The sequence below is a fragment of the Podarcis muralis genome, chromosome 13, assembly GCF_964188315.1.
Source record: "Podarcis muralis chromosome 13, rPodMur119.hap1.1, whole genome shotgun sequence".
NCBI lineage: Eukaryota > Metazoa > Chordata > Lepidosauria > Squamata > Lacertidae > Podarcis > Podarcis muralis.
This window is the reverse complement of record NC_135667.1, coordinates 19,385,889-19,399,887: the sequence shown is the minus strand read 5'-3', so window position 1 is coordinate 19,399,887 and position 13,999 is coordinate 19,385,889. Positions and strand designations below refer to the sequence as shown.

Below are 13,999 nucleotides of genomic sequence, written 5' to 3'. Positions count from 1 at the left end.
CCCGGGAACACTGAGTGAGCATGCTGAGTGAGCGAAGGTGCATGCACAGCTTCCGCGGAGCGCCGGCTCAGTTTTTTCCCTTTTAGCCTGTAGGCGCCAAATTCTGTGGAATGCCAGAAGGCTAAAAGGGAAAAAACCCAGCCAACGCTCAGCACACACTATTGCTCGCTCACCACCCTCACCCGCCTCCACCATGCCGCGCCCAAGCAGCGCCACACCCGGAGCCTTCGCTTGCTGTAGCCACCGCACCACAAAGTGACCAGCTGAGCTGGGAGGTTCCTCATCCAGCCTCCGCCTCTTCCCTCCCGGAGGAGCCGCCCCCCAACCGTTGCCCGCCTCCTCCAGCACCACAAAGCTGGGCGCGGCACGGGCAGCGCCGTCCCATGCCAAGAGGCTTCTTTCACTGCTGTGGGTCTTCCCTCACTAAAAAAAGGAGGTTGATAACTCTGGGAAACGGGGTGGGGGGGTATGCTTAAGAAGGCCCTGTCCAAACTTTGTAAAAAAGCTCAAAAAAGAGCACAGAAACAGAAGCCTCTAGTATTCTCACCCCACCCCAGCCACTTTTGAAAAGATTCCTTGGTGATATCACAGAATAGAAATTTGGCCTTCAGATGAACCAGAAATGAAACCAGTCTCTATGGGATTCCTGTGGCTTTGCTTGTCTCGGATGCCTCAAGGAAGGGTCTTGACTTGTGGAACTGAGTCGAGTCAGAGCTTCTCAGCCTTGCCTGCTGCACATGAACTCAGCCACGATCAGCACCAAGGAAAGCAGCACCAAGCCAGCAACTCCCAGGCGGATGTTGATCTCCATGGATGTAGAAGTGTTTGCTGCAGAGTGAGACAGAGAAGAGTTACTACTCAATTGTTGGTTGTGATGAAGGCCGGGTGAGGAGGGAGATGGTCTCAAGGCTGTGGCCCTCAGCATACTTAGCCCCATTGAGTTCAGTGGGACTTACTTCTGATTTCTAAGAACATAAGAACAGCCTGCGGGATCTACCTGCCAATGGAAGCAGTCTTCTAATCTACTCCACTTGCCTTTTACTTCTGACTAGAGCCAGAGAGATGATACAAAGCATACTAAGTCTGCAAGCAGTGGACCAACTCAAAGTTCCACTGTCACAGTTCCTCCCTGTTGCTAAGAAGATGGCAGGTACACATGTTGCGTTTCAGTTTTTTATGTCACTGCAGGAGCATCCAAAAGTGGTCAGTTTACGATTGGTCATTTGCTGGGCGTTCCATTCAGAATTACTGGTCCATAATGTGGGCTTGAAATTTCATTGACCAATGGATTGGTTGTGTGGTCCTGGCTGAAGAGAGCAGAAGGTCAGGTTCAGCACTGCCTGGGGGTCAGCTGGGAGGCTCAGTAACTCGAGCCAAAGTCAGTTCTCATAAGAAAACCCGTTGTTTTTAAAAACTTTGTTAAAAGCAAAAACTTCACATGATTACACAATTTAGGACTGCTCAGAAGCCAAGAAAATAAGAAAACTACCTCATCTAGCTGGCTGACACAAAACACGCAAATCGTAGCAGGCTGAGCAGGAAGGCAAAATTCAATCTAAGGTCCGAACAGGCACTGATCATCACTTCAGGATGAAAGCTCCCTCATACCAGCCCCAACCCAGATTTAAGAAATATCTGCAGATTTGTTGTTGAAGGTTGTAAATAAACAACAACTGGGTCCATATGTAAAGATGTTACAGATGTACTAGATGATAAGGCAATGTTACCATGAAAAGGGGGAGGGTGTTAGTATTGTAATGTCTCATTCTCACATTGCATAATGTTGTGGGTTGCCTTTAATTACTTAATTGATGTATGAGTATGGGAATCATTTAAATGTCTCCTCCCTCTCTCCTCTCTCTCTGCTCCTCTGCTGAAGAAGATGGATGTGAGAGTCGTCTTGTTGTTTTGTTATTTGCTTTATAAATAAAACCTTTGATGTTACTATTCCAACCACATTTGCTTTGCTGCATTCTGCTGTAAAAGACTGAGTTTACTATCTGCAAATGGGCATTTAATGCTCAGAGGCCCAGTGTTGTTCAATACAGTGGTACCTCTGGTTACATACGCTTCAGGTTACATACGCTTCAGGTTACAGACTCCGCTAACCCAGAAATAGTACCTCGGGTTAAGAACTTTGCTTCAGGATGAGAACAGAAATCTTACTCCGGCGGCGTGGCAGCTGCGGGAGGCCCCATTAACTAAAATGGTGCTTCAGGTTAAGAACAGTTTCAGGTTAAGAACGGACCTCCAGAACGAATTAAGTACTTAACCCGAGGTACACTGTATGCCATTACTCAGGAGGATAGTTGGCAGAGAACACAGGTGGGATGAGACCCTTGTCAGGGAAGGCAAGCTGCACAGCAGAGATGCCCTGGGATGACGAGAGGACTGGGTCTCACAAAGATGGCAGGCTTTGGAGAAAGCTCTCCTGGAGAAGAAAGAGAGCTGGTATTTGGAAGGTGGAACATGTGCAGCTGTATCACTGCAAAATAGGAAACTTTTCTCCTGCTTTTAGAGAAGTCGTGCAGACAGAGACTAAGAAGCTGGTTCCCTCCTCCCTGCAGTGTGAGTCTCAGGCCCCTTGGAGCTCCTGCCTCCTCCACAACAGGGAGCAAGACTTGGACGGCAGGGGAGAGACAAGTACCCAACCAATCTTCTCACCTCTTACAACCAGCTCCGTGGCATTACTTGGCTCTGACCAGGCAAAGGGATTTCCCCAGCGGTGATATTGGCAGGTGTAGTTTCCTTCGTCTTCCAACTCCACGTTGAAGAAAGGGAACTCTGCTCTGTTTCTCTCTGACTCCGTCACCTGCGATGTTATCAGTTCCCCGGATTTGTAGAGGGAGAAGTTCAGACCCTTTTCTGGCCCCTGGCACTCGATGGTGATATTCTGTCCTGGGGAAATACGTTCGTCGGGTAGCACTTTGATGGAGGGTTTGGACAGGCTGGAATCTGTGTGCAAATAAAACACTGTGAGAATGGTATGGCTTGATATTCTTCCCCTGCACTCTGCTGCTTTTGATCAGATCAGCAGAAATATCTGCAAACTAGAACTATGCCCTTTTAAAATGTGGCTCTTTTGAGGGGTGGGTGGGGGTTATTGGGTTATTGTTTTTATTTTTATATATTGTGATCTTTTCTGTGAATCGCCTCTGGGTATAGGGCAGTATATAAATTCAGTAAACAAACAAGCAAACAAACAAACAAACAAACAAACAGGCAAAACAAACTGACTTTTAACAAATAACTTTAAAAATGCTTAGAATGGCTCTTTGCTTATGAAAAAATGGTTGTACGTATGGACTGCTATTGTTTTTTTTTTAGTTAAAAATGTCTAGAGTAGTTGCAGAGAATTATTGGCCCTCCAGATGTTACGGACCTACATGCCATCGGCTACACTTGCTAGGACCCAGTAACATCTGGAAGGACAATGCTTCCTTCCTAGTCTGCATCTATCTGTCTATCATCTATCTATCTATCTATCTATCTATCATCTATCTATCTATCTATCTATCTATCTATCTATCTATCATCTATCTATTATCTATCTATCTATCTATCTATCTATCTATCTATCATCTAGCTATCTAGCTATCTATCATCTATCTATCTATCATCTATCTATCTATCTATCTAATCTATCTATCTATCATCTATCTATCTATATCTATCTATCTATCTATCTATCTATCTATCTATCTATCTATCATCTATCTATCTATCTATCTATCTATCTATCTATCATCTATCTATCTATCTATCTATCTATCTATCTATCACCTCTATCATCTATCTATCTATCTATCTATCTATCTATCTATCTATCTATCATCTATCATCTATCATCTATCATCTATCATCTATCATCTATCATCTATCTATCTATCTATCTATCTATCATCTATCTATCTATCTATCTATCTATCATCTATCATCTATCATCTATCATCTATCATCTATCATCTATCATCTATCATCTATCATCTATCTATCTATCTATCTATCTATCTATCATCTATCTATCTATCTATCTATCTATCTATCTATCTATCATCTATCTATCTATCTATCTATCTATCTATCTATCTATCTATCTATCTATCTCTATCATCTATCTATATCTATCATCTATCTATCATCTATCTATCTATCTATCTATCTATCTATCTATCTATCTATCTATCTATCTATCCAAAGTAATAATCATAAATAAATAAGTATAAAAATGTGCACTCCACCACCGAGACCATTCCATTGTAACTATTCAACCTGCCAAAATTTCAACACACCTTGCGATGGTTTGACCCCTTTCCGTTTTAACACTATAAATTCTACAAACTCCTTCCTGCAGCTTTCTTCAGAAGATTCCAAGAGAAGAAGAAGAAGAAGAAGAAGAAGAAGAAGAAGAAGAAGAAGAAGAGGAGGAGGAGTTTGGATTTGATATCCCGCTTTATCACTACCTGAAGGAGTCTCAAAGCAGCTAACATTCTCCTTTCCCTTCCTCCCCCACAACAAACACTCTGTGAGCTGAGTGGGGCTGAGAGACTTCAGAGAAAGGTGACTAGCCCAAGGTCACCCAGCAGCTGCATGTGGAGGAGCGGAAACACGAACTCAGTTCACCAGATTAGGAGTCTACCTCTCTTAACCACTACACCACACTGACTCTCAGAGCCATGCACACCACACTCCCTCCTTCAATCCCAGCCAATTTGGAATATTTTATTCTATGCAATTTCTCCACTGGATGTACAGATGTTGAAAATGCAGAACACTCCCATTTCAGACCCTTTTGTGACAATATGAGAATGTATTTTGAACCTTACTTATTCTGTTGATGCGTCGGCTGTCACTGAAATCTGAGCACAGTTCAACGAAGGCTGTTGTGTTGCAATATCTACATTGGTAGAGACCCCCTTGGAATTCTTGGGCATTGTCAAAGGCAAACACAGCCTCCTTTGTTGCTGTTTTCTCTGTCAGATTTCTCTGCTGCCTATTTGCACCCACTTGTATATACAAAGAGAACAGCAATGGTATGTTGTCTTCTGCCTTGCAGCTGATTTTGACATTCCCCTTTTCGGCAAGCGTTTCAGCTGAATTCACTGCGATGGAAGGCTTGGGATGCAGCTTTCCTGCACATGGAAGAGAACAAGGGTGAGATTTCAAAAATGCAGTTCAGCCTTCTCAAATCAGTCCCAGGCAACAGTCTGTCATATGGGAAAGGTTTGCATGTTCTGGGAGAATGCAAAATCCCGAGGATGTTTAATCCCGAGGGTAAATGTTCATAAGATCTTGATGCTTCTAAGTTTTTTGTTTAGAACTTCAGTTTAGAGACCTGGCACCTTCCACACGCCTACAACACCCATCATTGGGCAGGTTAGGTGGGAGACGGGTTCCTGAAAAGAGTTACTGTTTGCTGCAGTTCAGTGTGGCAGATCCAGGAAAATCTTATAAGCTGAGTTACTGTATATTTCTGTTGCCTATTTCAATGAACGCTGTAGAAAGAGTTAAGAACCAAGTATTTGGGATCATTAGTCTTATCTGCATCTACACTGAATATCAAGTGTATCTAACTGTGTGATTGCAATTTTTTTTTAAGACTCGCAGTGCTTTTTCCTGGAGGTACTTAAGGGCACGCAGTATTGGCACCTTTTTGCCCCCTCAAAGAAAAGCACTGGTTAAGAGATTTTGTTGAATTTATGGCATTTCTGTTGAATTCATGGCATTTCTGCAATATTTAGTACTAGTGGAGAACTCTTGATAACAACAACAACAAAATATTTTTTTTATCCCATCCATCTGGCTAGGTTTCCACTCTGGGCAGCTCCCAACAGAATATTAAAGACATATTAAAACATCAAACATTAAAAACTTCCCTAAACAGGGCTGCCTTCAGCTATCTTCTAAAAGTCAGATAGCTGTTTAAGTCTCTTCCCAGCTGCTTCTGCTGTTCTTAAAGTCATGATCTGGAAAAGGCTGCTAGGCCTGGAGGGAGGGATGAGGCAGGTGGAAAAAGCCATTGCCTGATGGCCAACATAATGTCTCTCTCTCTTTCCTCCCCTTACATGTCAGTTGTGAAAATAGCATAAAAAGGCTAAGCCAGGCTCTCACCTTTTATGAAGACTTGGACAGGATCACTACGATCTGAGCACCGTCGATCATAACTTAAGAAATAGCTACACGTATAGGTTCCGCCATCTGAAGCTCTTGCATTGGCAATCTGAAATACAACTGCACCCCACTCACTCTTCCAAACTGCTGAATCAGTAATTCGTGAATCTTTGTGAAGATAGTAGAATGCATCTTGATGGTAATTACTTGAACACCGTAAAATGATATTTCCCCCCAGGCTGACCACATTTGTGGAAACCACTGAGATGGAAGGTTTAGGGTACGGTTGTCCTGGACCGAAACAGGAGAACAAAGGTGAGATTTGGAAGATGGATCACCAAAGAGGAAGGCAAAAGAAGGCCCTGACTTTACCACATGCTAATTTGTATGTAAAGATCCACATTTATAAATAATTACTAATTTTTAAATGAAAATGCAGATTAGGAAGATGGAGCATCTACAAAAGTCTCACCAAAGAGGAAGACAAAAAAAGGCCCTGACTTTACCATGTGCTAATTTATATGGTAAGATCCACATTTATAAATACAGTCGTACTTTGCTTCTCGAATGCCTTGTGACTCGAATGTTTTGGCTCCCGAATGCCGCAAACCCGGAAGTGAGTACTGTATTCTGTTTTGCAAACGTTTTTTGGAAGCCGAATGTCCAGCGTAGCTTCCAATTGAGTGCAGGAAGTTCTTGCAGCCAATCAGAAGCCATGCCTTGGTTTTTGAACATTTTTGGAAGTGGAACGGACTTCCGGGATGGATTCCATTCGAGAACCAAGGTAGGACGACAGTAATTACTAATTTTTAAATGAAAATGCATTATTTCCACCCTAGTGGGGAAGACTGTGGTCAGGTGAGCTGTGTGTCTGCTCATTCCACTGTTCAGCCGCTCATGGTGGGTGGGCAACTTCAAGACCCCCTCCTGCTTTCCTTTCTTATGGTTTTCAAAACTGGACAGCTTTTCAAAAAAACTGGGCTGCAACTACTCAAGCTTTGTCATGCAAGTTCCCCCAGGAGCCAACCAGATGTCTGTGGGAAGTCCAAGAGCAGGACTGAGAGCAGCAGAGCATTCTCCACAGTTGTGATTCTTAGCAACTGTTCTTCACAGGTATCCTGCCTCTGGCCGTGCAGGGAGAAGGTTGCCATCATGTCTAGTTGCTCAGTATTTTTTTTTTTAAATCATATTTATTGAAATTTTCAGAAAACAGAAAGTAAAGATAAGACAAAAACAGAATACATTTAAAACCTTATTTTCATTATCCACTTTCTGGGACTCCCCCCCTCCCCCATCCCTGCCATATTCCCCTTTCATATCGTTAGCTCAACAAGCTCTCCCTCCTAATTTATACTTAGTTTGTTTAGCCCAATATTCAAATTTAAGCTTATACAGTCCTCATCATTACCCTTGAAAAAAGCAAAAATTCTCTCCCCAAGGTCCCCCCCATTTTCCTTCCACGAATTCCCTTTTTTTAAATAAAAACACCCAACAAAATATATAAAGAAAAACAATATAAAGATATAAAAAGATAAAAAGTATATAGAAAAAAGAATTCAAAAAATAGTTGCAAGCCTTTGGATTCTAGTTCTCCCCCCCCCTTCCCCGGTTTGAGTTCCCCCTGTCCACCAATCTATGTTGTCTGCCTGGAATTCTTAAATCCATAATCAGATTTTCCCCCCAGTCCCTTGCCAGTTTTTTTTTTTAAAGTTTAAAATTATTTTTATAATATTTAACTTCAAATCTCCAATCTTTGGTCTTTAAGGCTCCCCCCATTGTTCTTTCCATGTTGTAGTCCAGTTTCATCTTGTTCCGCTGCTAAAACGTTCTAATTCAGAAATTTAGTAACTCTACAGGGGATTTTGTTATTCAGGAACAAAAACTTGCGTTCAGTCCCTTCCTTTCTTCAATAGAGAATTCTATTGTCTCCTTTAATGTAAACACCCCTGTAGACATAATACTGTTTCAGTTTTGCAGCTTTCCCAGAAGATAACCAGTCCTGTAAAATTCCGAAGGTATTTTTCCACTCACGACCATCTTTGTAATGTCCCGAAACTCCTCTAGGGGGATTGTTATAACTTTGTTTCCTCTAGTCCAAAAGTCTAGTTGTTATTCCATATTTTCGCCATTTTGTATCCGAATCTTAGCAAATTGTAGCAAATTTAACCAGCAAAGTCCTCAAAACAGAGTCCTCTTTAAATTTTTCCGGCTTTGACAGCTACTTTGACAGCTGTCAAAGTCTCCGTCTCTTTTCACCAGGCTCTCTCTCCAATCACCCCGGTTCCCGGGGGGGGGGGTTACGTTTTCCTTCTCCCTCCACTCTTCTCCTCCAGCACAGTTTCTTGTAGTTTCCCATCGTGAAATTCTTGGTTTTTATCAAAAATACAGTTCTTTCGAGACCTTGGTTGCCCGGTCCTTGTTTTAGAATGTTTACAGTAGGGAGGGGGACTGACTTCCTTTTTGGATCCCCCCCCGCTCGTACCAAATCCGAAAAAAATTCCTTTTTTTCTCCTTTTAAACCCGGTTTTCCAAATTACTCACGGGTTGTTGTTAAAAGTCCGAATTCTCAATGGAAGAAGTCAGCGCTCTCCGCGGGATGGCATGCGGCTTCGCTCGGCAGGGCTAGCAGAGGACTCAAAGCACCGCGCCTCTCCCCGGCACCCGATCCGTAGCCTTTAAAAAGGCTCCTTCACGAGTCGGGAGGGCGCTAGCGGTGCCAGCCGAGTCACCATGTCCACGGCCTCCGTGGCCGTGGGTTTTAAGGGTCCCTGCGTCGCCGGCGCGGTAAGACCCAGCCCCTGCCGAGCAGGCTCCCTCCGGAGCTCGGAGGGAGTCCGCCATTCGGCGATGGCGCCAACCCGGAAGTCCTAGTTGCTCAGTCTAAGGTTACACGGGGGGAATTGCATTTTGTGTGTAGATTGTCTAAAGGCAAAGAAATAGGGATGGGGTTCATACCATGGATAACATGGATTGATATAAAATATAGATTATGAAATAATATGCAGTTGTAAATGTGGACAACAGGACCTGTGGAGCGGGTGGGAGAAGTCTCGAGATTCAGAGTAGCCAAAGGTAATCCATTCCAGAAGATCGTTCAACTTCTGAAATGTTTGACAACCGATACGCAATTGCCAGTTGGCAAAATCCATTGAAAAAATGGGAGAAACACGCCTCGGAAGCTGTTCGACTTCTGAAGCGTGTTGTAAAACCATTCACTTCCAGGTTGTCATTTGAAAGCCAAAACTTTCAACTTCTGAAGTGTTTGACACCTGAGGTTCCGCTGTACAGTATATCAATATGCATTTGGATTGTTACAATTTTATGTTTTGTATAATCAAATAATATATTTTTTAAAAAAAACCTAATTGAAAAATCAGTAAATGTACATTTTGACCAAAAAAGAGAGAGAAAGAAATAGGGATGGGATGTTCCTGTACCTTTAATATTTGTATAGATCAGAAAACCTTTGGTAGGCCTCTATGGTTATAATGCAGATGTTAGGAAGTCAGATTTGGTTGGGGGAAATCATTGCAGTTAGCTCTCATTCTGCCCCCATCCATCTCCCTCTGACCCCATGTTCATATTTATCACCCAAAGAGACTCACCCCCAGAGATCTGCCACTGTCCAGCCAGCAGGAATCCTGGAAAGGAGATGATTGCTTTAGCAGCAATGTAGCTGAGCAGCAGGAACCACAACTGGGTCTCTGGTCCTTCCACCCGGCCGTTGCACAACCCTCAGTCCCTTCACCCTTTCATCTGAGATACCAACCAATAAAGAGGATGTTGAAAGAGAGCCTCATGATGAAGGAGCACCTAGCCCTGTGGTCCAGTGTCCTGTGTCCCCCAAGATGTGTGCTGTCCCCGGAATGAAGATCTTGGAGGGAGGCTGCAACATGGCTCTGCAACACTGTTCTTCCCTTTGATGTACACATACTCTGTGATGCACAGTTGAGCAGCGCTGGAAGTGCTTCGCAAGCCACTTCCCTTTTTTCCCTACCTTGGATACGTGCCTTGAGGACCAGGATCATTATTGGCTGCTCACATTTTGATCTTTCAAGATGTGGCTCCTCCTCCCCCCTCCCCCCAAAAATGAGAGTGGCCATCTGTAAGAAAAGGAAGTTGTAACTACCATAATGGTCACAGCTGTGTAAAACATGAGAACTTTGGTAAACACACATCAAAAAAATGCTGCAGCTGCTGAAGTTTCCTCTTCTACACAACCACTCTCATAACCAGAACCCTAGTCTTCTCCTTTGCCAGGGGCTCCACAGCCTGACTATTGTTTCTAGGCAAAATGGCATTGAAAACATCTGTGGCAGAAGCCTCACGGTCAACAGTTGCCCTTGTGTGTGTGTGTGTGTATGTTAAAGACCACCTTGCTGTCATTTCCCCAATGGGGCTAAAGTTAAATGAACCTAAGCAGAACAGCCTGAGGTATTCCACTAAACAAACTTCTTTCTTGATAGCTGCGATAATCTGTCAATATAAAACCTAGATATTTGTATATACAGTCGTACCTTGGATACCTAACGCCTTGGTACTCGGACGTTTGGGCTCCCAAACGCCACAAATCCGGAAGTGAGTGTTCTGGTTTGCAAACGTTCTTTGGAACCCGAATGTCCGACGGGGCTTCCGCAGCTTCTGATTGGCTGCAGGAGATTCCTGCAGCCAATCAGAAGCAGCGCTTTGGTTTCCAAATGTTTTGGAAATTGAACAGAGTTCTGGAACGGATTCCATTTGACTTCCAAGGTACGACTGTAGTCTACAGTTCTATGTTTCGCATAAGGTAGTTTTGAGGTATACAGTGGTACCTCAGGTTAAATACGCTTCAGGTTACATACACTTCAGGTTTCAGACTCCGCTAACCCGGAAATAGTACCTCAGCTTAAGAACTTTGCTTCAGGATGAGAACAGAAATCGTGCTCCGGTGGTGTGGCAGCAGCAGGAGGCCCCATTAGCTAAAGTGGTGCTTCAGGTTAAGAACAGTTTCAGGTTAAGAACGGACCTCCGGAACGAATTAAGTACTTAACCTGAGGTACCACTGTACTTACTGTTTGCTTGATATTCTGTGAGCCACTTTTGGGCACAATCTTGAGGGCAGGTGGCAAACAACGGAACAGATGATGGCGAGGGACCAAGCCTGGTTGTTGCCACTCCCCTCTCTTCCCATCAGGCCTCTGAAGGCTTTTTGGTGCCTGAGGCATGTGAGATGCTTAAAAAGACTCCCCAGAAACTGCTGGCAGAGCCAGGCTACCGTACATAAGTCAAATGAAAAGGACCTTTCCTGCAGGTTTGCTCTCTGAAAGTATGGGGTGCAGGGAGGAAGAATGGGAAGGAAATGGAATGCTAGGTTGGAGAGTAAAATATTCAAAGAAAGTATTCATCAGAGCTCAAAGCCAAATGGTATTTCCCAATGCTGACTGTTTCCTTTTTTCCCTTCCCCTTTGAGCACTGACAGTAATTAACCTAAGAATAGCACTAGAATTAAGGAAACCAAAAAGAATAGAAAGGGCAGAAATGAGAGAGAGAGAGAGAGAGAGAGAGAGAGAGAGAGAGAAAGCTATTTCTTGAACTGGGACAGAGGAAGAGAGAGTTGCCCATCTAAGCGGATGCAAGACAGACCACTCAGATACTGGGGATGTCCTCAGAGCAGGATGCTGAGGCTAAACATTGTGGCCCGAGACCAGAGCTTTGCTGTGGTCACTGCTGCTGCTGCTGCACTTTCCCTTTCAAACAAATAGAAAAGGACCTGCCTCTTCTGTCGCTGATGCCACAATACTTATGCTCCTCCTGCTGAGTACCTAAGGGACTGCCTCTTCTGGTATGCCCCGCGGAGGACCTTAACAGGGGCGCCGACTTATAAAAAATATTGGGGGGGCCCATACCGACTTATAAAAAATATTGGGGGGGCCCAAGACCTCCAAACCGCTGCTGCTGGGGGAACGAAAGGGGCAAGCCCCGGGCTGCCCCGACCTTAAGTGAACCTGTGAGGGCCCGCCCTTTGCGGCAGCTGATTGGCTGCCGCTGTGGGCGGTGAATATTAATGAGCTAGGGGGAATCCCCGCTTCTCGCAGGGCTGACACCATCCCCGCAAGATTGTTGATGGGTCGAGAGCCCGCAACCCCACCCCCTCTCTAGATCGGGAGTGGCTTTGTTTTAACTCATTACTGAATGTACTTTAAAAGGTAACTATCGTCAAACAAGGAAAATAAAAAATACCAACATAATTTTGTGATTTTACAAAGCATAATATAACTAATAATTTTCTTAAATTATTGGGGGGGGCAGAGCCCCCCCAAACGAATTTTTCAGGCCCCATGGAGTCAGCACCTATGGACCTTAAGGTCCACAAATGACAACACTTTGGAGGTCCCAAGTCGCAAGGTGGTTAGGTTGGTCTCAACTAGGGCAGGGCCTTTTCAGTACTGGCCCCAACTTGGTAGAACACTCTGTCACAAGAGACTAGGGCCCTGCGGGACTTGACATCTTTCCACAGGGCCTGCAAGACAGAGCTGTTCCTCCTGGCCTTTGGTTTGGACTCAGTCTGAATCTTATGTTTCCCTCCCCTTATAGTTTTGATCTATGGGCTACTATTAAAATCAGGCTGCATTTTAAATTGTATTTTTAACGTGTATTTTAAATTGGTTCCCCACCCCCCATATGTTTTTATTGTAATTTTACTGGTGTTAGCCGTCCTGAGCCCGGCTCTGGCCGGGGAGGGCGGAAAATAAATAAATATTTGTTGATGTTGTTGTTCAGTGCTTGCCTCACAGTGAAGGGTGGAATTGAAACTCAAGAAGAAAGTTGAGTCCCAGCAGAAGCAAAGCACCCAATATATTATGTCAAACTGTGACTTGTTAACATGCCAGGCCAAGATGAGCTAAAGAAACCCAAAACAACAAAATCTGAAGTGTTCTGGAGCCCTACTAGTGAGGTGAGCCTACAAGTGAAAAACCACTTTTCTGAAGGCAGATTAGAAGTCTAGCAGTTCATGTTTCTGGAGGCTGAATGAGAGGAAGATATGTTTCAATGTTTCCCTGAAGGGTTTACAATGTCTGTCAGCTTGGCAAATAAATGTACATTTGTGATTTGCATGTGTTACAGTGACTTTCAGTTTGAAAATTAAGTTACATTTGTGATTCTATTCCAAACATAGTTGCAAATATCATATATATATATATAAACTTAATTTTCCAATAAAAACAAATTTATAACTCAATTAAACATAGAAACTAATCAGTTGCAAATATCTATTATTGGGTTACAGGGCAGCTTCAGGCAGAAGAGGGATCTTTATCAGTTGCAAAAGTTCACCAAGGGAGCGGGGGAAAGAACTTCCAATTCGTTTTGTCATCCATCTTCCTTTTTAAAAAGGTGTGTTTCCATTTATTGCATAGGAGAACCAGTGATAGAGCTTATCTGGCATAAATCAATACCTTCCTCTTTCAACAGGGCACCACACAGCGTTGACAGACAAGCCAATTTAGCTTGTTAGCACTGTCAAATGACCGGGATGCTGTAACGCTGGTGGCCTGTGCAGGCGCTGTCTGTAATGTACCGTAAGTTAATGGCTTGGGATTTCATAGGAATAATACTCCAGGTTTTCTACATGTTTTGTGCTTTCTAGGCACGAGTCAGAGTGGTTCTGCTCTTGTCCTGCCACTTTCCCCAGAAACAAACCCCACATTTTGGGGCTAAATTTGAGCAAATATCAATCCATGGAAAACCCAATTGACATTTGCTCTAATTCGCTACTTAAGATTGGGTTTTCCAATTGGATAAGTCTAGATGAGTCCTGAGAGATTGTCTCCAGTCACACAGTGACAAAAAAACCCCAAGAACAACCTTATCAAGAAACTTCCAGGACTATGTGCATAGTAATTCCTAT

General features: G+C 43.6%; 1 protein-coding gene across 1 annotated transcript; it reads right to left on the bottom strand.

The window, feature by feature from the left end:
• Positions 1 to 667: 667 nt before the first annotated feature.
• On the bottom strand, positions 668 to 10,079 carry LOC144325084 (osteoclast-associated immunoglobulin-like receptor). The gene is made up of 6 exons (XM_077917091.1): positions 9,881 to 10,079; positions 9,717 to 9,752; positions 6,112 to 6,402; positions 4,827 to 5,132; positions 2,665 to 2,955; positions 668 to 828 (listed from the first exon to the last, which is right to left on the bottom strand). The coding sequence occupies exons 1-6, from the start codon at positions 10,041 to 10,043 to the stop codon at positions 719 to 721; spliced, it is 1,197 nt and encodes a 398-aa protein (XP_077773217.1). The 5' UTR covers positions 10,044 to 10,079; the 3' UTR covers positions 668 to 718.
• Positions 10,080 to 13,999: the final 3,920 nt, after the last annotated feature.